The sequence below is a fragment of the Hippoglossus stenolepis genome, chromosome 21, assembly GCF_022539355.2.
Source record: "Hippoglossus stenolepis isolate QCI-W04-F060 chromosome 21, HSTE1.2, whole genome shotgun sequence".
NCBI classification, from domain to species: domain Eukaryota; kingdom Metazoa; phylum Chordata; class Actinopteri; order Pleuronectiformes; family Pleuronectidae; genus Hippoglossus; species Hippoglossus stenolepis.
In genome coordinates, this window is record NC_061503.1 from 803,914 (window position 1) to 828,403 (window position 24,490).

At 40.1% G+C, this 24,490-nt stretch overlaps 1 protein-coding gene across 6 annotated transcripts in view; it reads right to left on the reverse strand.

Moving 5' to 3' along the window:
- Nucleotides 1-24,490, reverse strand: part of rbfox3a (RNA binding fox-1 homolog 3a) — a 488,647-nt gene that overhangs the window by 79,403 nt on the left and 384,754 nt on the right. For all 6 annotated transcript variants that reach the window (XM_035146628.2, XM_035146626.2, XM_035146627.2 and 3 more), the window contains 2 exons: nucleotides 8,520-8,768; nucleotides 7,141-7,284 (listed from right to left, as the gene is read on the reverse strand). In XM_035146628.2, coding sequence (XP_035002519.1) covers nucleotides 7,141-7,284; nucleotides 8,520-8,768 — 393 coding nt within the window. The remainder of the gene's footprint in view (nucleotides 1-7,140; nucleotides 7,285-8,519; nucleotides 8,769-24,490) is intronic.

The window sequence follows — 24,490 nt, forward strand, 5'->3', positions numbered from 1 at the left end:
ATAATGGCTCTAGTGCGGCACTGATATGTTGGTATAAAATAGCAGGATTTTAGATTTTTAATTACACATTGCCTCCCTAGAGGCAGAGCTGGTTAGTGTGGAGCCTTGTGCAATAATTGGGGTGGCAAATTAGAGTATTGCCAGTATATGAACAGAAGACAAAATTCCCTTGTTGGAAACGCAGGGTTACCTGGAATGCTGGAAGCCTCCAGAGTTGTTTAGGCAGGAGCAGGTGCCATTAATACTCCATTAGCACAAACTCCAACCAATGATGCTCACCCCAAACACATGCATGAACATGTACATGCTGCTGTACAGTGTTTGGATATGGGTTACACACTGAGTGCACACACCAATATGTGTTGAGTGTCTAATGACTCATCTGGAGCCCTACCACTGGGAATGTGACCGTAAGGACCTCAATGCGGCAGACTCACTAAGTGCTTGCTAATTCATTAAACAGCAGGGACTCAGAGGACAGCAACCGTCCTGAATATCAGCTTATGGAGTTTCACTCTGTGTGGCACTAAACTAACATGAGTTCTATGAGTGTTCTCCAGCACTGGCAAAAATTGACCTTTTGGTTCCATTTGTCAAAGATAACTTTGGTTTGTTTTAGCCTTTCATAAACTCCTCAGACAAAGTCTCACATGTTGTTAGGATGGTACTGCTTTCATACTGTTTGGAGGAATGTATAAATTCAAATAACCGTGGATGTGTAGGACAATGAGCAGAGTGCATTTTCAGTCGCAGGGAATTATTTGAGGTGGAGAATTAGATTAGAGATTTCAGCCACATGTTGCGAATGAGAGTACTGAATCAGTAAAGTGGTGCTGTAAATGCCAATTATCATTCTACCAGTAAAACCCTCTTCGTTGGCCTAGTAATTTCCCAACCAATGTGTTTTTCTAATTATGAATTAAATTCAAATAAGCTTGGGTAATGAACCTAGTTTATTCCTTCCCGAAGCTGTACTTTTTCTTCCTTGTATGTCTCTGTTGCTGATGTACCCAACAATCTGGCTTTAATTCTGTGTCCTGAGCTTGATTTCCAGAGGTGTCTGACAGAGTATTACAGTATTTTATTGTGTAATTCACAGAGGCAGACCTCCAGCTTGTGGCTGTATCACCTTTGATTGAACTTGTTTATATGGCTTTGTTTACTGCTCTCATATTGGTTTTCTATCACACTTTTTGCTGAAATGACACAGAATCCCATTTGCTGTAATGCCTCGGCTATTGCGTTTGTTTGCATTGTGGTGCAGAGCCATATAAGGAAATTGAGCCAGTTGCTCACAAATCCCATTTTAAATGAATAGAGGAAAAGGCCACTGGAGCCCAATATGGCAAAGGCAGACCTCAGATGGAACCTCAACTGCAATGCTCCTGCCCTGCCCACAACCATTAAAAACAGGGAGGAAAGAGAAGGTGGTTTGTGTGAGAGTGTATACTGCAAGTAGTGATTGGAATTACGGCTCTTTGAAGGGAGCCAGATCTCACACTGGACGGCAGCGGAACAGCTTGGACACATGGAAAGGGTTTTTTTTACCTGTTGCACATCGTCCTTGTGTTTTTGCTCAGCACATGTGTGTGTGTCTGTGTGTGTGTGAGAGACAGAGAGAGACCAGCATTTACGTTTGTGACATATTCAAGAGATAATAAATATGTCTTTAAAAATATTTAGTAGAGCATTAATACTGTGTTGAAAGATCATTGCGGCCCGGAGAGCACCTCCAGCTGTACCAGGGGAGCTGATGGCTGTGAGCTGGTTACTCCTCAGGTTTAAAAGGCAGCAGAGAAATCTGCCACATGGGGAGAAAACCACTGAAGAGGAGACACACACACAGAGACTGAGGAGACAAAGGCTGAGCTGAGGAGACAAAGGCTGAGCTGGAAAAGGTTGTGTTTCGGACAATTTAAGTTTAGTGAGTTTGTGTTTGTTCTTTTGCAATTAAATAAAAATGATAAGTGCGGGCTGCTTGTTGTCTGGCTGTGTTTGGGAGACCCCAGCGGCAACGTCTTCTGCCACAATCATTTTCATTGTATATTATAGTGAGAACAGCGTGCGGAACACGTAAAAAATCGCCAAGAACTTTATTCTCTAAAGAGCAGTGCGACATCCGAGGCTGAGCCACAGCTGAGCAGTGCCGCAGCAGCAGTAGGTGTGCCAGGTCTAATCTGTTAACATGGGCCTGAAAATGAAAACCAAGCCGTTCCGTAGCCAATCCGCTGGTGTTCCATGGCTGTTCACTGTGGCCTGGGCATTATGGCTCCATTCTTTTCTGAGAGCTGCTGAAAAGAACTGCTTATTGTTGTTTTTTTTGGCCCAATCTCATTTCACCCTTCGGCCCTACCAAGGCCCTAGCCCTTCCCCTTCATTTTGCGCATTCACGTGTAGGGGTAGGCTGTCCCAATACCTGTGGGCACAGAGGGGTAGGGCCAAAGCGTAGGGCTTTATAGCCCTCGAGACCCTCACTTCAAACCTAGGGATACCCAGAATGCCATGCGAATCACTGGCAAGCTGGGAGAGAGACCCACAAATGTAGTATTTTCTCCATTAATAAGCATTTAAAAATTACGATAATGATTGTAATATCTTAATTTTATATAATTTCAATGTATTATGGTCGTTTTTTTCACAACATTAAAAAAAAGCTTGCAAGCACACTAGCTTTAGCGTGCTAGTGTGCTGAAGCTGTGTGCTTTTGATTCATATGTCAAATAATGCAGAGCATCCAAGCTTTTCAATTTCAAATGTCATTGATTCACTTGCATTAGCATAGTGATATTTGGATATTATAGGTTTGTCACTTTAGTAACTGCAAACAATAGCATTGGTTTATTTAATATCTCAACAATGTTATTACAAAGACCTCCCCGGCAAAACTGTGTCGTCTGTTTACATCGACGACTCCTAATGATGTGTCGGGTTTTCGTGACGACTACTGATGATGTAGTGACTTCTTGAAGGGCTGTCCCAATTCGTAGGGGAAGATTTCCACCACTACCTCTTGTGACTCCGTTTCAAGTGGCAAGATAACCCTCGACAACAAGGGGTAGGGCCAAGGGGTGAAATGGGATTAGGCCTTTGTGTTTTTTTTAAGGAGACGGATGTTACTGGCTTTACCTGCAAATAACCACTAGGATAATGAGGATATACAGATTTGGATCATATTCAAACTATATATCCAATCGAAATAATTTCTTCTGGCACGTGTGGTTTAGCAGCACTAAATTACTAGAATTGCCAGACCTAATGTCAATAATCTGCATTATAAAGATTGCCTCTGCTTTTTCAGTGAATTCACTGTACTTTGAATTTACCCATATACCCTCTATGAAATGTGTTATGCAAACAAAATAGAGGAGGTTAACGTCAGCTAGATAACTAGCTATCATTCCATGCAAACTTAAACAGTTTAAGGCTATTTAAAGGTTTACTTATAGCAACTACAAAGGCAACCAGTTACATTTTTTTTAAATCAGCTCTCAAAAATAAAACATCATCTTTTTAAAAGTGATCCCAACCACAAGCTGATTATGTTAAATGGCTTCACATATACATTCAACAATCCTGAGAAAAACAATGTGACATTATTATTGGGTAAGGGCTTAAGCCTGGGCAACACTGCGGAACAGCTTGCTTTTCATTTCCACGCCCATGTTAACAGATTAGATCGGGTCTGCGTCCCACACGCATTTTACAGCAGAATAAGCAGAGGAAATTATCTTTCAGCACAGTTTCAATGTTTAGCTGTTAAATATGTCACTAACATGAATGTTTGCAACTCTCCCTGTGCCCGTTTCAAAATAAAACCACTCAAGTATTTGTTCTTAAAAGATTTATCAACGTGAAATATTTGTAGAAGTGCAGTACTGGTATTTATTTGAGGTACTGACTACTTTAATACAAGGAAATACACAAAATAAACCAGAAAACCTCACAAAGGCTGTAGTTATGTTAAACGTTAAACATAAAGAATTTTCGGCGATGGACAGTTTAGTCTCTCTCTCTCTCTCACTGGCTCAGTCTCTCGCTATCTCTCTCTCTTTCTCTCCCTCACACAAACACATTTCTGGCGATTTTCAAAAGCAAACCCTATGTTCAAACATTGCGCTGGCAGTAGCAGCTCCACGTAGTGCATTAAGGGTGAGAATTCCCCCCTCCCCATGCCCTTCTCCAAATGACGAATGTTCTCACTGTTCACGTAATAGGGAGTAGCATCACTGGCGCAAACATTGGAGAAAATTTTGGCACACTTTGCGAACATCACAACATTAACTGCATGTGCCTCAATGCGTGTCTTTGTCATCCTATGCTAGTAGACAGCCACCAAACATTATTAATCAAAACTGCTTTACTGGTCTTCTGAAGTGACAAATAAACATGAAATGCCAGTTGCCAAAATCAAGCTAGATACCAGGCTTGCCATATCAGATGATGAGCTTCTTGTGCTGTGACACACTCGGTAAATTTCCACTGCTATGCGGATGACACCCAGTTATACTTGTCAATAAAACCAGAACAATGTAATCAATTAACTAAACTCCAAGCATGTCTCAAGGACATAAAAACCTGGATGACCCGTAATTTTCTCTTATTAAACTCAGATAAAACAGAGGTTCTTATACATGGCCCTAAACACCTTAGAGATACATTATCTAATGATATAGCTGCGCTAGACGACATTGCCCTTGCTTCCAATGAAATAGTCAGGAACTTGGGAGTGAATGGTAAATGGTTTTGTATTTATATAGCACTTTTCTAGTCTTGATGACCACTCAAAGCTCTTTACAGTACAGTTTTACATTCACCCATTCACAAGTGATCTTCGATCCCGATTTGTCCTGTAATTCTCACTTCAAACTAATTTCTAGGACCACCTTCTTTCACTTGCGTAACATCTAAAAAATCAGACATGTCAGACATGCAGAAAAACTAGTCCACGCCTTTGTTCCATCCAGACTTGATTAGTGTAATTCCTTATTATCAGGCTCCAGCAGTAAGTCGTTAAAGACTCTGCAGCTTGTCCAACATGCTGCATCACGTGTCCTGACAAGAACCAAGAAAAGAGACCACATTTCTCCTGTATTAGCTTCACTACACTGGCTTCCGGTTAAATCTAGAATAGAATTTAAAATTCTCCTCCTCACCTTCAAGGCCCTTAATAATATGGCACCATTATACCTCAAACAGCTCATAGTACCTTATCAACCCACTAGAGCACTGCGCTCCCAGAATTCAGGCTTACTTGTCGTCCCTAAAGTCTCTAAAAGTAGAGTAGGAGCCAGAGCTTTCAGCTATCAAGCTCCTCTCCTGTGGAATCATCTCCCACTTTCAGTTCGGGAGGCAGACACCATCTGTACGTTTAAGAGTCGGCTTAAAACCTTCCTTTTTGATAAAGCTTATAGTTAGAGCCGGTCCAGTCGTGATGGTGGATCATGATCGTGGTGGCTGGTGACCATTGACTATGATTACAACAAGACGGCTTGATATATAATATTTCTCCTCAGATACTCGACCATTATGGACAATACTCCATCAATTCATTACCTTCCATTATGCTACAAAGTGTTTATTCTAATCAATGCTCTAAATACCCTTATCTTGCTGATGTTCTCCTTTACACTTGACATCTATTGCACTTCTGTCCGTCCTGGGAGAGGGATCCCTCACATGTGGCTCTCTCTGAGGTTTCTACCTTCTTTTTAACCTGTTAAAAGTTTTTTTTTGTAGTTTTTCTTTACTCTTGTTGAGGGTTAAGGGCAGAGGATGTCACACCTTGTTAAAGCCCTATCAGACAAATTGTGATTTGTGAATATGGGCTTTACAAATACAATTTGTATTTTTTTCAAACTTTTGCTGCTTTACAAACCTGCTTTTAGTATGAACTGTTAAATAAGGAAATGGGATACTACTCTAGACATCTTGCTGGGCTTACTCACATTTAATCGCATTTAACTTTCCGACGTAAATGCAGAAAGCTGGAAGTAATTAGCCAGCTTTTCCTCTACCTCTCTGCCTCAGTGGGCAACATTAATAATATTCCTGTGTTGTCATAAACCAGAATTATTCCATAAACTAGAATTTTATGTCATACAGTATGTATTCTTTGTTATAAAAATATTTGAAGATTACAATTAGTTTGTACTTGTACTTACTTGTACTATTTTTTCGATAGAGCTTATTTAAAGATAAATGCACTTTTTCCAGTTCTCCATTGATTTGGATGTTCAATCTTACTGTATTTATGATTTGTGTGCTCTGCTGCTTCTTTCTCCCAATCCCTGCCCTAACTCTGTTTCATGGACTCACAAGTAATTGTGGCGCAATGATTTTATATATTCTGTTTAAGAGTTTGGTTCTGTGTTGTATGGAATTGTGTTGGTTTAACTGAATGCTTTTAGTTTGAAATGGACTGGTGTTTTTGTTTTTTATGATCAATTCCTGCTATTGAATATTGGCACACTAATGCAAGATGACCTGCAACTAATGAACTAATGAACTAATGGAGATACACTCTTGACCTTGACTTGAGGAATCTCATTAATTGTGTCGCTATTGACCCTTCCCCTTTCCCACATTAGGAGCTCTGAAGAGCAAAGGCCTGCAGGAACAGAGGTTCCTCTCAATTACAGGAATTTCGGGGTGGTGGTGTAAGAGGGGAGTAACGCCCGGGCCACACTGAATGCGTGAGCAGCACGTGTGCATTGCAAAACGTCTTATGAGGTTAGAGTAGCCACACTGCCCATGTGAGCCAGGGCAGAGGATGTCGCACCTTGTTAAGCTCATTAGACAAATTTTGACTGATTGATTGATATATTTGCAACATTTCCTATACTTGTTTCAAAGTTAAAGCATTTTTAGCATTTGGAAGGGGGGAAATTCCAAAGCAAGAGACAGTGGCAAGGCACAGCGCTGAAAGGGATAGTTCACAAAAAAAATGAAAATTCACTCATTCTTTACTCACCACTATGGCGATGGAGGGGTGGGTGAAGTGTTTGAGTTATATGTATAGTTATGCGTGGTGTCATGGTCAGAGTCTTATCTCAGGAGTACTGTAGTCATGTCAGGTGAATGACATTCCAACTGGATATAAATGATTGCCCCAAAACATGTGTATCTGTGTTTTCATCTCACCCCAAACATTTGCCGGAGGTCAGGATCTCGGAAACGGAAAGGAATGTTGGAGACATGTAATCTCTTAGGCTGCTGCTTCATAGATGAATCATTGGGTTGCAGGTGGAGCTGCTGGGAGCCCTCTGTCTGTACAGCCTCCTCTGCCTGCAGGGAAACACACAGCATGTCACAGATTAGCTCCTATTGTGTAAAAATGTCCTGAGAGGGCTGAAAAAGTCTCAGGTCAAGGTTGTTTATTTTGATGTTTCACATCGAAAACTAGACAGAGCCAGATCTCCCATGGCACTAATAAATGGTAAATGGTCTGAACTCGGGGAGACTAGGATTGAACTGCTGACCTTCAGGTTATTAGGAGACTAAAAGAAAAGTAAAGATTTACCACCTAAAGAGATGTATACACCAAAGCATACATTATGATACGCCTTGTGGAGCAAGAGACTGTGATTGAAATGCAGAGAAGCAAAGTGAGGGGTTGTAACATGACTGAGCTCACTCAGGACATATAGATCACCCTTTGGAGTACAATGTGTCAATAATTGGACAATGCCAACCCTGCTGTTATAAAAACAGCTTTCATGACACTGTGGCTCCAAAATGTACAGACAGTCAGATAGACAGAAAAACAGTACTTTCTTTAATGGCAGCTTCATGTAGCCACTTGGAGAACATTGTACTATTTTAAAGGCTTGTTTGAGGCTACATTTTCTAAAATCATGTTTGTGTTTTGGTTGGTGGTCATCTCCACATTATATGTAAAAAACGTTTCACATTTCATTCAAATCACAGATTATGGATGGGAGCAGTAGTTATATCCATCATAAAACATCATCAAGGTGTTAATCAAGTTGATATATATATTCAAGAGATTCAAGTTATGTCATTTTACGATTTTGTTGCGTGAAGATTGAGCAACATTCCTCCAAGCCTTGTCCCAGTCGAAAAGAGGACTCAAAGCAGTCTTTATTCCATATTTTTTGTTATCTGTAATGGGGTGTGTGTAAATTCTTACTATGCATTTTAACTGAAGGAGACATTCTTTTTCCAATCCTATTCTAAATGTTTCAAAGATGAAGATTTTGAATGACACTCATCTTAACATGCATCCAACAATGAAATCAGTAGATTTAGAAATTGTTTGAATGTTTGCAGTTAAGACTTTGTACCCCTACTGTGCAGGAAAAGGAAAATCATGCATGCCCCTTGTTGTTTAACATTCACTGATTCCAACCTTTTTGAATGAAAATACAGCAGAACACAGGATATTCTGCATGGTTAATGAGGATGAGGTTAGCCATGCCATGTTGTGTTGAATTGCATGACATTTTTAAAGGGAACCTAATGAACAGTTAATTTAGTGTGTGTAGAAACTGAAGACTCACCGTTACTGTGTTGGATGTGAGGGAAGGGTTGTTGCTTTCATTTCCTGGCTGTTCGCTGTGTGAGTGTGTCGCTGTGTACAGTGTAAGGGCGTGCTCGGCCACCGTGCTTGGTCCTGTGTAGTCGGCCGGAGGATGGGTATGGGGTGTGGTGTACTCAGCAGGGATGCCATTCTGTGGTGGAGCAGGGTACTGGGCTGGTGGGAAAGGTTGAGCCATGGCTTCAGGGGGAGCTGGGGCCTCTTGGTTACCCTGCAGATAGGACAAAAGGAAGGAAAAAGGAATACCAACAAATAAAAAAAGGGTTTGTTTTCTTTGTGACTGCTTTACTTGTCGGAATCATGGTCTAGCTTGTCAAATTAATCTGATGTATTATTACGTTGACAGATAGGACAATAGACAGATTTTTTTTGTTACACAAAATTGTTGATCTGAGTTGGTAACGGCATACTTCTTGGGTAACAGATGTACAGATCTAAGTACATCGGGGCAGCTGTGGCTCAGGCGTAAGACACTGAACCCCAAATTGGCCCTTCGAATAGAGAAAGTGCTGCACAGTGTGTGTGAATGGGTGAATGTAAAACTGCAGTGTAAAGCACTTTGAGTGGTCATCAGGACTAGAAAAGCACAACATGAAATACAGACCAATTACCAAATGCAGACCATTTACAGCCGTTTGCATGAGGGTTGGGTACCAGACTCCAGTGCCTGGCAACACACAGGATACAATATGAAAGCAGAAGAATGCAACGTATACTGGTATGTTGGCAGCGTGCCAAGCCAAGCTACACAGCTGGGAGGGAGGGTATCCCAGCAGTGGGGAGACAACTGATGACGAGTTTGGACCTGGAGTATTTTGCTGTGTATATATATATATATATTAAAAAATATATTTTAGACAGTTCAGTTGTAAAATTTCAACTTCATGATGGCCTTAATAATGCATTTTTAAAAAGTCAGTCATTGACCAATCTCTGTCCACTTCTCTCTTGCTGTGCTCTCCCTGCTCTATGCTCATTTCCCCCTCCCCACCTCTCCCTGTATACATGGTGTGCAGTGTTTCCCCTACCATTATATTAGGGGGCGCCCTGAAAGTTAATTAATTTATTTATTTATTTTTAATATAGCGCCAGATCTCAACATAAGTCATTTAAGGTTACCTTTCCTATAATGGCCTTATGTTATTTATCTTATTTACACGACGGCATGTCATTTCTGTCTCTACATGGTCGCGCGTTTAGATTTCTCCTGTGCTCTCTGTATCGCGCACGGCGGAGTTCCATCCCGATGTGCACACACGCACACACAGACACGTGCGCACACACACACACACACTGACACGTGCGCGCACACACAGGTGAGCATGAACATCATGATTCCTTTAAGTTTTTGTGTCCGTGTCCGCCGCCCCCCCCGGTTTTACTTGGCCTAACAACACCAAACACAAAGTAGCACAGAAGTTTAAGTCAGCACTTATTTAGACTGAAACCAACATTCCACGTGGCTCCATGTTTCAATCAATCGAATTTTATTTGTATAGCCCATATTCACAAATCACAATTTGTCTCATTGGGCTTTAACAAGGTGTGGCATCCTTTGTCCTCAACCCTCAACAAGAGTAAGGAAAGATTTACCTAAAAAACCTTATTAAAAGAGAGAGAGAGCCACATGTGAGGAATCCCTCTCCCAGGACAAACAGAGGTGCAATAGATGCCAAGGGTAACTGAACACATTAACAAAATTACAATATTTACAACATTGATAAGAAGAAAATTGTTTTATCATAATGGTGTGTCGATGTTTAAAGTATTAATACATAAGAAAATGTCTGACAGAGATGAAGGGAGCAGCAATGACATTTGAAATGGAGGAGCTATTGTAATACAGTAATGGTAGAATATGTCAGAAGGCAAATTGTATATCAAGCAGTCTTATTGTAATCAGTCGATGATCAGCCGCCACCACGATCATGATCCATCACCACGATCAACAATCCATATTTGTCAAGCAGAGGTTCGATCATTAACCATTGCAAAGACCAAAAGAGAAATTGTGGTTGAAAAGAGAGTCCTAGATGAGTGAATGAAGCTAAGTTATGTGATATAATGAGATCAACTGAACCATACAGTCATGACTGCTCTTTAAATGACATGGTTGAACATTTCAATAATAAAAAACAAAGTCACCTCAATCGAGCCGATGTAAACACAGACCAACACATCCTGTAAAAACGATGCAACCATGGCAAAGTTTTGATACTTTTGATACAAATAACCACGATATCCTTATCAATCGTCTTGAGAAGTTGGTTGGTCTCTCTGACAGTGTCTATTAGAGCTTCCCAACAACAGCCGAAACTAAATAGGGGATGCAGCTTTTGTAAATGACGCTCCAAAGTTGTGGAACAGACTGCCGCTAGATATCAGAGAAGCTAGTTCAGTGAACATCTTTAAAAGAAAACGTAAAAAACTCTTATGAGACAAATTGTGATTTGTGAATATGGGCTATACAAATAAAATTTGATTGATTGATTGATTGAAAACATTTCTCTTTACTTCAGCCTTTAACTACATCTTGCACTGGCCCGCACTCCTGCGCTTTTATAATTTTTATCACTTTCTTTCTTTCCTGTTTTTATGCATTTTTCAAATTTAATTTAAGTTCTTTTTCTTTTTTCTTTACTTTTCTTTTAAATGCCATGTTAACATGTTCTTATGTTACTTAAATATATTCTTTTATATGAATTACATTTTAACATGTTTACATTTTTTTGCTATATTGTATGTAAGGCAGTTTGAGCTGCATGTCTTGTATTCAAGGTGCTATACAAATAAGGTTTATTATTATTATTATTATTATTAATCACCTCATCCACACTGAAATGTCTCTGTTGAAACTTTCCACCAAAAACAGAAAGAATGAAATATACACAGACCAAAGGAAAGTTATGACAATGACATCCCTCATAAATAGATAAATGAATTGCTCTCTTTGAAAGCTCTGATTCAAAATCCTTGTATCTAATAGAATTCAGCATTTAAATTTACACATCTTTCAGATGCCTATTTCCTCAAACCTCATCCAACGTATTAGCACTCAACTTTTTTTTTCTTCACTGCGACAAAACAGAGGTTTTCTGATCAATAGTGATATTGAAGTTGGCTATTGTAATCTATGATATTGATGAAGTTGTGGATACAAAAACAGTTTGCCATTGACCCACTGGCTGTACATTGTCGCTGCTATGTTCTTCCTGCCAAAATCATTCGACTCCCCAGGCAGAGAAGTGCTTTGCTCAATTTTTTGTTTACTCAATTCACATACAAATAAAGAAATGCTAATAAACATAACTTTGTTGTGACTGTAAGATTTGGTTACATGTAATGCTTTAAACATGTTTTGTGTTGTCCTATAACAGCTGAAATTAACACTCTACTCAGCCACACACAGACACACACACACACACACACACACACACACACACACACACACACACACACACACACACACACACACACACACACACACACACACACACACACACACACACACACACACACACGTGTTGTCAAGCTTCAATAGCAATTTTGGCTTGTTTTTATTAATGATTTTTTGTAGCTCTTTTCCTTGTCAGGTGTTGTCCATATAATTCTGTTTGTTCTGATAATCTGAGTTTACATTGACTTTGCTACAACAAAGCCAGGCAAGCCAAGAAATAGCAGCACTGTTGCTCAAAAGTGTATAATCAGATGGTGTCCTATATAATCATAATACTGGTGGTTACCAGTGGCTGCCTGCATCCGTTTCAAAACACTAGTACTTGCGTACCGTGCTGCGAACGGATCGGGTCCAGTCTACATCCAGGACATGGTCAAACGTTACACCCCAGCCCGTTCACTCCGCTCTGCTTCGGCCAATCGGCTTGTTGCTCCCTCACTGCGAGCTAAACACTCAACAAAATCACGACTGTTTGCTGTCCTGGCTCCTAAATGGTGGAATGAGCTCCCCAATGACATCCGGAAAGTCAGAAGTCAGAAAGTCTACACATCTTCCGCCGCAAACTACAAACACACCTCTTCCGACTATACCTTGAAAAAAAGTTTAAACTAACAATTTAGTAGCACTTAAATGGCACTTACTTATAGCACTTTGTATTTTGGCTTTCTTGAAGAAATTGTACTTTCTTGATTCTTGTTGTTCTGGGTTTGTACCCTCATGGTTGAATGCACTTATTGTAAGTCGCTTTGGATAAAAGCGTCAGCTAAATGAAATGTAATGTAATGTAATAATAATAATACACTTTATTTAAAGAGCACTTTTCTTAAAGTGACAATGTCCTTAACAGAAAGAAAAGTGGAGATTTCAAGAACATAAATCAAAAAAGGAGAGATCATCAGTTCATAAGCGGGGGAATACATATAGTTAGACAGTTCCACATTTTTTGGGCCAAGGCCTGCTCACCCTCAGTCAACAACTAGGATCTGAGAATAACCAGCAGAGCTCCATCCACAGATCTAAGTGAATGCCCAGGCACATAGGTCCTTGATATAGTTAGGAGCCATGTCATTTATTGCTTTAAAAGTGATAAGTTGAATTTTAATTTTAATTTTAAAATCAATGATGAATGTTTATGGCAACCATTGCAAGTTGACAAGTAGGACTATTATGTTCATATTTCTTGGTGCCATCTGAGCAGCGGCTTACTGTACTAGTTGGAATCAGTAAAGGGAGCTCTGACCGACGCCACTGTACAGTGCATTCCAGAGTGTTTTACATTTTTGTTCAAGGAAATACATTTACTTTAAAGTGGGCTATTATAGTTTGTGGGACCAATGATTTTTACTTCTGACTTATTTTCAGTGAATTTTAGAAAGCTCTGGGATAGCCAGCATTGAACATCACTGAGGCAAGCAAACAGATTATCAAGGCTGCTGGGGCTGTTAGTTTGAAATTGAGCATAGAGCTGCGTCTCCTCTGCGTTAGAGTGGTGGGATGTTTCTAAATGATCTGGATAAGAGGAAGCATGTATATTCAGAATAGCAGTGGCCAAGGATAGAGCCTTGAGGAAACCCCCAATTACAATGGGCCACTTATGAGCTGGAATTTGGTTTGACGACAAAGAAGGTTCAAATGAGTGTTATCAGCATAGGTTTAGTTCAGTACCCCTTAAGACCTACCCAGGTTTCTAGACAGTGGAGGAGAATAGATGGTCTGTACTTATATATATTTTCTAGTCTTGATGACCACTCAAATTCCTTTAAAGTACAGTTTATTGCCATTCACCCATTCACACACACATACAGTGCATCTATAGGCAGCACTTTTTTTTCTATGAGGGGCCATTCGGTGTTCAGTATCTGGTCCAAAGACACTTTGGCAGATGGGGAAGACTAGGATCGAACTGACGACCTTCTGGTTTGAGGATGACCCCTCTATGAGTGATCACTTGTGTCATAGATAGACTACACAGAGTGATGAAAACAAGATACATAGAGCTGAAGCTCTGACATCACCTGCTTGCCTTTGCTTTTTCTGTAAGTCAATAGACTCTCTCTTTGAGGATTCTTTTCACTCTATTTTATGAGTAAATTGCAAGTGTTCCTTTACTGTAAAAGCTGTATAATAACAAAAATCTATTACAGACACTGATTTTAACGCTTTGTGATTTTAAAATGATGATATATATATTAAGTTACTAAACTATGATTTTAACTTCTCAGTAAATGTTTACATGTTCCATTCCCATAACATTTGAACAGCCACAGAACATTTTGATGACAACTAAGCAAATTCCATTAGCTATAAATAAATATAAACATAGTATTTAGTATTCAGTGAGATTTTACAATCTTTAATTTCTACCAACAGTCTCTTCTTAGCTTTCAAAAACATCTGCATTGTTCTGCCCCATTTTGCCTTTTTCCACAGCTACTTGACAGGCCTCCACCAATCAAACTGTTTTCTCCCATGACAGTCTATCTGTGGTTCATGTCTGGTGGTCAAAGGCTACTAGAAGTATTATATAATCAACATTCTTTTATAAAAAACTCTGTTGACCGGGGTTTTACTGTAAATCTTTGCTAACCTAAGCAACAGAACACAGGAATTTCAGGTTTATACCAGCTATTTTGCTTGTGGCCTGGGGTGAGTCATTTTTCACTTAAACAGGAAACCTCATTGACAGACCTCCCTGCCTCGCAGCATCGATAAGGACCTGAGCTGATATATGGCACCACCCGGTAGACACACACACACTGGAGACAAGTGCGTACACTAACGCAAACACACATAGCCTAACTCAACTGAGCCATGAACAAAAACAGTTAAATTACACAATGGCAGCAGAGTGTGTGAGGTGAGAGATACAGGCAAAAACTTCACCTGGATTTTTTAATTTGATTTAATTACACCTGACACGTCCATAGAATTTAAAGATTCTATAAAATGTATATTGCCCACAAGACTATATTGTGATATAATAAAAATAAAGTATATCCCTGATCGGCCTTGTTTTGATCTGCTCCTGTTCTGATTCCTGATTCTTTGTCTTCTCCTGCGCTGCATTTGCATACATACGCACAAACACACACAGGTTTGCACAGCTATCCTTAGTAGGACTTCGCATTGACTTCCATTTATTGTTAACAGCTAACCCAAACCTTGTCCCTAACCTTAACCAGGACCTTAGAAATCCTGTTTTTGCCTCAGTACACACACACACACACACACACACACACACACACACACACACACACACACACACACACACACACACACACACACACACACACACACACACACACACACACACACACACACCAATAGCTGACCGAGACAGTTTGCCCTGCTGGCGTTTAGACTGCAAAGAGGGACCAGGAATAGAGGCAGAGAGAGAAAGAGAGTTAAAGAGAGACAGAGATAGAGAGTGTTAGAGTCAGTGAATATCCATCTTAAATCAAAGTGACTGAGGCGCACCCTGAGACATCCCCAGATCCTTATCAACAAATTGCACTGGTAAATGATTTCTCCTATCAGTTAAATCATACTATCCATTCCTCTCTATCTCCATCCTCCCATCTCTCTCTCTGCATCAGGCACCCATCTATCTCTGAAATTACTTCATGCAAGTTAGCGGAGACTGTTGTCCCCTAAAAAGCTACCCCATAGGTTGTCTGTGCAATCATCTTATTATGGTCCATAATTACGTTTTATTGTCAAGCAACCTCCAGCAACCATAGTAATTATGGAAGGAAGTTAGGTGACAATGTTATGAGCAGGAGTATTCAATTAAAATTCAGAGAGGTCCAGATGAAGAAAATGTCCTAAAGCAAAGTCCCAGAACATCATGTCTTGCTATCATCAAGATTCAATGCAATATATATTAGATGTTGATGATCAACATCTGTGTGTAGTTAACAACTGACTGACAAATCAAGGAAAGAATAGTCAAACAACATTTTCAAAATGTTTATTGTCGATTTTCACACTGAACTGGAGGGATTATGGTACTCTAATAAAAATAATGCTATTTTATCATTAGATTAAGAAATAAACCCATACCCTAAAAAAGCGGGGAATCTTAAGATATAGTGTTAATTTAACTTTACCCTTTTCCTACTAACTCATCAGTCTCAAAAAGGCAAGACAAGTTTTGGGGCGCCAGCAGCTCCTAAGAAAAGTTGGCTGTGGGGACAACTAACCAGACCGGTGTGGCAGGCCTATAACCTAGCCAGTTTTAACATACGGTTTCAGACCCCACCACAGCACAAAGACGGCCCTCATCAAAATCACACAATATCCTCATACCATCCTCCTCAACCACCTATCCAAACACGTCGGCCTTACTGGAACAGCTCTCACCTGGTTCCAATCATACCTCTCCAACAGGAAACAGTTCATCACCATCAATTCTAGCTCCATTTCAGTCCCAGTCAACAAAGATGTGACGCAAGGCTCAGTGCTGGGCCCCCTTCTTTTCACCATCTACATGCTCCCACTTGGTTGTATCATCCGTCAACATGGCTTTAATTTCCACTCCTACGCCGACGACACCCAGCTCTATCTAAGCAGTCAATTGCCTGCACGACATAAAAATCTGGATGTCATCAAACCTTCTCAAACTGAACAGTAACAAGACTGAGCTCATGGTTGTGGCCCCCAAGGCTCTGCTCCGGTCCGTTGTCTTCATAGTGGCCAGCCGCCATTTTGAAAGCACATTCACTCACACAGACACACACACGCATACTAAGTACACCTTTAGTAATTTGTGTTTTTTATACTTTATCTTCAAAATAAATGTTTTTCTTTCACAAATGTTGTTTTAATGAATGTTGCATAAGTGTGAATTTTGCCAACCTCTACAGTGTCAAGAACTCTATATCCTTCAACTTTGTTAACTATCTATATGGTAAATTTGGTTATAGTTATTAATTTAATTATTGATCAGAGTTCCAAATTTGTAGTTAGTACGTTCATGTGACTTCATCAATAAATTGGCTATATTTCCCTTCCTTTGAAGGTTGGTGCCCCGAGGTAACTTTAATCAATTCAAGTTATTATTTAATATTAATATTTTTAACATTAATATTCAATATTTTTTCTGATAACCAAATTTATTGAATGCCCAAAGGCACACCATTTAATGGTGTCACGCTTAAGGTATCATATGCACAACAACTGAGATGTTAGCTATGTCCTGCAGATCAAGAAGTTAATGGAAGATGGAACCTTTCTGTCACTTCCTTGCTGATCTGTTTGAGGCCATCAGTCCATTCAGCCTTCTTCTTCAGAGGGACGATGTGATCTTGCCTCAGGTAGGGCTGAAGCGACAGCATATTGCTTTGACTTGATCAAGGAAATACTGATTCCTTTGAGAATCTGAATGAGTTTACTGAAACTAGTGATACTGGAGCCACCACAGTGATTCCATGTCTTAAGGAGCACATCTCTTCCCTGAAGTACTTCCCAAACAACAGTGCTCAGTATGACTGGGTGAGAGATTCATTCAATGCAGCACCACCTGCTGATTTCAGCTCTACCGAAGAGGACCAGTTCATTGAGATGACAGCTGACCCAGAAGCTGAGGTTTACAGCACACACACTGAGTGGATTCTGGCTTGGTGTGGAGCTGTAGTTCAATGCTTTGTGAAGCTCCATCACCACTGACGAGTAGCAGATTTCAAAAACTTCATAAAGCATTGAACTACAGCCAGGTCCATCGCTTTTTTAGGTCCCTCTCTCTCTTCTGTGTTTGAAAATATTTATTTTGACTTCAAATCTGAGATCAAACTTTTTTTTTTACATCAATTATGCAACTACTGGTCTTGTTTCCAATGCCCATCTACGATTTGCTCATATATTGACTCATGCCTGCTCAACATAGCTGCTATGAAACCTCAGATGAGCGTCCATGTTGTGGAGAGGCAGATTATCACCTGATAGGTTTAAGTAATAGGAGTCTCTTATGTCAGGCCCAGGTGCTGCCACCTTGTGTGTCATGCTCACCGTTGCAGGTGGGGCACATGCCTGCCCTTTCATCAGTCAAGTATATTCTTCTCATGATGTCATGTATCATACGTCAAAATGTCTTTTAACCCCATCTGGACCTTTCTTGACTGTAGTTTTTTTTATAAAATTTTTGCTAATCACAAAATGCGTGTTTAAATATTTGCGCTATCAGGTTACTCTTCCTCATATTCTTCCTACACTGCATTGTTTTTATTTGGGGCAGAGATTATCAGGAACCCACAATGCCACACAATTGTCACATGCAAATATGTGGTCAGCTATGAAAACACAGAAACCCCTAATACGCAGCCGTTTGGGATATAACGTCTTGCAGTGAACATAACGACCCATCAGTGTCTTGCAATTTAGAAACACAAAACCAAAGAAAAAAACTATTCTCTCGATTTGTGTTTCCCTGCACGAGTTAGAGATGAGTTTTTCATTGGCAGTTTGTCCAGATGTTTGGTCATTAAACTGCATTTGTTCATGAAAACACACATGAGTTGAGACACAATGAGTTCCAATGATCCTCCTGCTCTTCTGTGTCATCCTGCCTATTGTACTTTGCATGAAAGAAATAGGCAAAGGTTTTAGAGCACCACACCACTACATGTACCGTTACAATCATTGCCCCATTTTGCACTCTGATGGCTGTTGTTGTCACTGATTCGTCTCGACATAAGCCTGCTAGAAATCTAGCATGTCAGCAAACCCTTTGAAATTGTGTCTTTGAAGAGTTCACACACATTAATTGATAGCTGATCAAACAACTAGTTGTCTCTATTCCGGAGTTATATTAGGTTCACAAATAGGCCTTGTTGTAATCTCACTTACCAGTATGCAAACAGACAATTAAAGTAAAGCAGGAAAAAAAAAGCAAACAAAAAATACAGACAAATAGGCAGTTGGTAAAAGCTTATCTCATTGTGATTGGCTGTAGCTATTTAACAATCTACAGGTCATAAAGAGTCAAGAGCTGATTACATAGATTATTCCAATTGGAGTTACACTCAGGAGCCCTGTAGTTTCTCCAGTCTGAGATGCTGCATCACCTCTATTAGTCTCTCCTGCTGTCCTGAAAATTAAATTGCAATCATAGGGTCTGGTTGGATACTGTTTTGAAAACATCAGACGGTGTTTTGAAGATTGAACTGCAAAAAGTGAACAGGTTAGGACACTGCCAGAATAAGTGTGCAAGAGAGGCGGGTGAAAGTTTACATCTGTCACAGGTGGAGTCCACATCTGGAAACATTTTAGAAAGTTTGACCTTAGAGAAGTGAAGTCGATGGAGCACCTTGAATTGCATAAAGGCCATGCCGGGCACAGGGAGATGCCGTGTGCACTCCTTCCAGAGCTTTCTCCACCTTTCTGATGTCAGAGCCAACCCTAAATGCGGACCTGAAAATCGTTAAGCTCTCTGGGGGATCTGGAAGGTTTGAAAAAAGAGCGTGGAGAAATGATATTGCGCCCCTTTTGGAAGGTTCAAAGAACAGATTCCATGGGCGATTCATAGGCAAATCAGGAAAAGATGATATATTAGCTTTGATGTACCTGTGAACATGGAGAAATCTAAAGAAATGCGATTGTGGTAAGTTAAATTTATTTTCCAGTTGTTTAAAAGTAGTAATTATTAAATATTCTATTTATGAAAACGGCCTTAATATTTCTTATTCCATTTTCTTACCAAATGACAAGAGTCATCTGGTTGATAGGGAAAAGAGGTGGTTAGGACAACCAGGGGCACGCAGAGATCCGTCCTGCCATCCACAGGTTTGCCTACTAGTTGACCGTATTTTCAGAGACTGTACAACAATCGGATTGCTCTTAACATAGTGTAATGAGAGAGGCATTGGAAAGAACGTAAAGCCAGTCAGAGACGTTGACTATCATGAATTACGTTCCATCTGGACTCATGTGGGATTTTCAACGTGCTTATCAGATTGAGAACAAAAGGAGAGAGCGTGAACATTACACACCCAATAGTAGAGGCAGAAGTCAGGTAGTCCCATTCCCCCATCTGGCTTCGACCACTGCAAATAAACTTTCTTCCTGTTCCAAATGAAATTAGAGACTAATATATCAATTGATTTTTCGTAAGAGTATAAGAATAGTTTGGAATAGGAACAGAAATTTGGGAAGGATATTCATCATTATGGCATTGATTCTACGAGGAGAAGTTTTTGTGGTAAAAGCTTCATTAAAAGCATCCATTAATACTGGGGAGACTAATTTAGAAAAAGCTGAATCTGAACAACGGAGCATTCTTTGTTAAGCATTTCATGCTCCCTAAGCCTGGGGACCCTCACTGTAGGTCTGCCCTTACTGATTGGGGTTCGGATGCTCTCACTCTTACTTACTACTAACGTACTTTCTCCTTCAATATGTTTTCACATGCAGTTAACATTCATTCAATATATACTGTATAAATGTATGTATGTGACAGGAGAATGTATGTATTTATGTGTGTATGTATGCATGTGAAAATGAAAGATATGTATGTGGATGGAGTGTGTCTTGAATGGCTCCTCATAGAAAATACACATGCTCACAGAGAGAGAGAGAGAGAGAGAGAGAGAGAGAGAGAGAGAGAGAGAGAGAGAGAGAAAGAGATGTTTGATTGTTATAATTCTTTTTTTTTGTCAAATGAAGAAAATAGACAAGAGTCTTTACTAAATGCAAAAGTAAAATTAAAAAAAATATAAGTTACAAGTAAACCTAAATCAAAGGTGGCATTAAATTCAGTCCCTAACATGGACACTTGTAAAAGTCACTGCGGAAGCAAACTCACTTTGGTACAAAATGGCTTCAATAACGTGCACACAGGCTCACTGAAAACCCGCACACACTCGCCAAAGGGCTTGCATGGGGCGCACGTTCGTGTGGCTACGTCCGTCAGCATCGCCACTTAGAAATAGATTTAAACATGGTGTAAATGACCTTGTTTCAAGTCAAATATGAACGTCGGGGCTTGCGGACACTTCGATGACACCACACAAGCAGTATGGAGGCATGTTATGTTTTTTTTCATCATTTTAATCATACTATACTATGTATTATTTGTGCTTGTGCATGCTTACATCACCACACTATTTCTCTGCTTATGTATATCATATGTGACCTGACAAGATGTCCGTTGGTGACCTGCCTCATGGCAGATATATCATGACGTTTATCTACTAGATTTACTAAGTACCGGCCTCTGTGAGATCCGGACATCGGAGCCACCGGGAATCACAGTGCTCGTCTCCTCCATTCTTATCTTCTGGGGGCTCACTTCATACTCCATTCGCACACACACACACACTTTACCTTTACACACACACACACCTGCTTCTTACGCACATACATCACCTCTTTCTGCATAAAAGAGCACGCCCGAGAATGTTCCTTTGTCTTACCCATCTTCACATGCTGTGAGATCTGTTTGACCTTCTTTGCCAAAGAATAAACGTGCACTTAAAAGACCATTATGGTCAGTTCTCTTTATTTCAGAAGTCTCGCAAAGTCAAATTTCCTCCACAACTCCTATAGTGTTCTGTCGACTCAAACACTTCACCCACCCCTCCATCGGCATTGTGGTGAGTAGATACTGAGTTCATTTTTATTTTTCAGTGAACTATCTCTTTAAGTGATAGGAGAGCAGTAAACGAGTGTATCTAACTAAATATTGGCCAAAACTGCTTTAAAATAACCCTGCATCATCAACATGTGGGCAGCTGCGGTTCCACACATTTACTTTGCCCTGAGAAGATTCTTACAATGAGCATTAGAGTGTGTGACAGTGACCCAGTCCTCGTAAGTGAGTTATGCATAAGTCTGTGAGACACACACACACACACTGAGGGGAGCGAGAGAGAGAGAGAGAGAGAGAGAGAGAGAGAGAGAGAGAGAGAGAGAGAGAGAGAGAGAGAGAGCGCTCCAACAGAAAGTCAACAGAATCTAATTTAACACTTGGCTGAGCAGAGATTAGCCGACACTCCCAGTCTCTCACTGGCCAAGCGAGGACACTCCATGATGCAACCCCTGTGTGTGTGTGTGTTTCTGTGAGAGTGTGTATGTACGTGTGAGGCGATAGCTACTGACAGAACATAAAAGCGAGGGAGTGAGCGAGAAAGAGAGAGAGAGCGAGATAAGAGAAAAAAAGAGAAATCATGTTCACGGAGGAGGAGTGGTGCTGGTGGAGGAGACTGCTTAGGATTCAGAGTGTGTCCCAGGTCCGCTGGATGCCAGCTCCCTCTAGGCCTGCTACATGATATTCACTAAACCCCCTAACAATGGCAAACATATGTAAATCTGCATGTGTGCCCGATTCAATCAGACCAGAACACAGCCACAGACACTGCCAGCACATCCAGCGGAGGACACATGTTTAAAGTAGTCACACACAAAGGAGGAAAGGATGTGTGTTTGTGTCCATCTATACACACATTGTGTCTGTCTAATGCAGGGTCTTACAATAAGTTAAAGCACTGACAAAGTCAACTAATACAATTAGGTAATATCCCTTTGTATAGCAATATGCCTATACTCACCCACCTATTGTTCTGATGCTGTGCATTATCCTTGATACTTCTAGTCCTATATGACGTCACAGTAAACTGTTTGGCAAACCTTGCCGTATTTTCGAAATGCTAGTGCAGGCATGTTGTAAACCTGCTTGTTTGGAATGGTCTGTTTGCTTGGCCCGTGGTAATGCTCCAGAGTTACTTCAGAATTATTCTGTGGCATTAGTGAGTCCTCTTCAAACAGTTCTACAATGTACTCCCTTACTGTCACTTCTTTATTATTTGTGTGCTGGACTTTGTGTTCAGAGCTTTTTTTTACATTACACTACATTTCATTTAGCTGTCACATTATCCAAAGCAACTTACAATAAGTGTATTCAACCATGAGGGTACAAACCCAGAACACAAAGAATCATGTTAGTACAATTTGCTTCAAAAAAGCCAAACTACTAATTTAAACACCAGAGTTGACGATGGCTATTAGACGTCATCTTCTTAACCAAGGTGTAGTCGGAAGAGATGTGTTTTTAGCCTGCGGTGGAAGATGTGAAATCTGTCTGCTTTCAGCAAACATTCGTGATTTGTTTGAGTGGCTAGGTGTCCCCCGCAGTGAGGGAGCAACAAGCCGATTGGCAGATGCAGTGGACGAGCTGGGGTGTAAGGTTTAACCATGTCCTGGATGTAGACTGAGCCCGATCCATTCACAGCACAGTACGCAAGAACTAGTGTCTTGATGCGGATGCGGGAAGCCACTGGTAACCAGTGAAGGGAGCGGAGAAGCTTTTCTATATAAAGTGTATGGTTCAGAGTGAAGTTGAAAAATTTTGCGTTTACCCAACCTGGTTATCTTCTATTAAGATTTATCTGATTTTTTTTTCTGAATTTGCAGTATTAAACTTCACATGTGGTTTATATATATATGTTTGAGTGATTTACTGAAATAGTGTTATTTTCTCATACGTCGCATTGTCAGCTATTTCAGAGGTCTGTTAACAAATCAACACAGTCTTCAGACCCAAAGTCACAAAAAAGCTCATTAATTCAGCTCTATATAAATCATTGCAGCACCAAAATGAATGTTGAGCTTTTACTTTGAAGGCAACCTTGCTAAAGAGGAAGTGATTGTATGCATGTTGTTGCCTCGATGGAGGGCAGCACCAGTGACTCCTGTGAATGTCTGCGTCAGTCCAATATGGTGAAATTAAAAACCAAATCATCATAATAATCTGGCAGCAATTTTTAAGCTTGTTTATTCAATTTTCATTGACTTCAAAAGGTTTCCTGTGTCCAAATCACACCAAACTCAACACTGCATTTGCCATGACCACTAAGAATACACATGCCAGGTGTGAAGTCTATTAGATGAATTGTTCGTGAGATACACGTTTAGGAAGACATTTGTGGATTTAGTAGGTAGATGTACTATATATATATATTTTTTTTATAAATGCAGACCAACAGAGTTACATTATTATTGTGAGGTAATATATTGCAACTTTTTCAGATCAAACTCCATGATACGTTACTCAACAAATACGAATGCAAAAGAGTGTACAAAACTCAAACAATTGAAAAAAACAGACGACAAACGACAACCGGAACATTCCACAGAACATAATCAGTTGTATTGTGAGTTAAAGGCTGGTGTAATTCTGTTGTCTTCTCATCGTCAACAAATCCCATTTAAAGACAACAACCTAGTCACAGGATCACATCTATCTGTTTTATTTGTCAAAGGTTTAGTAATCTGTTAAAACACCTGGTCTTTTTTTTTATAAACATAACTCAAATAGACCATTTGTGCATTTTTGAGGGACTATACCGCATATGGTGCTCCTTTGAGTACAGGCAGGATGGTGTGTGGGATTCAATGACAAATGTGTGTGTGCATGTTTGGGTAATGAGGAACACATCACCCAGTGCCACAGTATGGACTATTGATGTGTTTTAATGGTTTTGTGG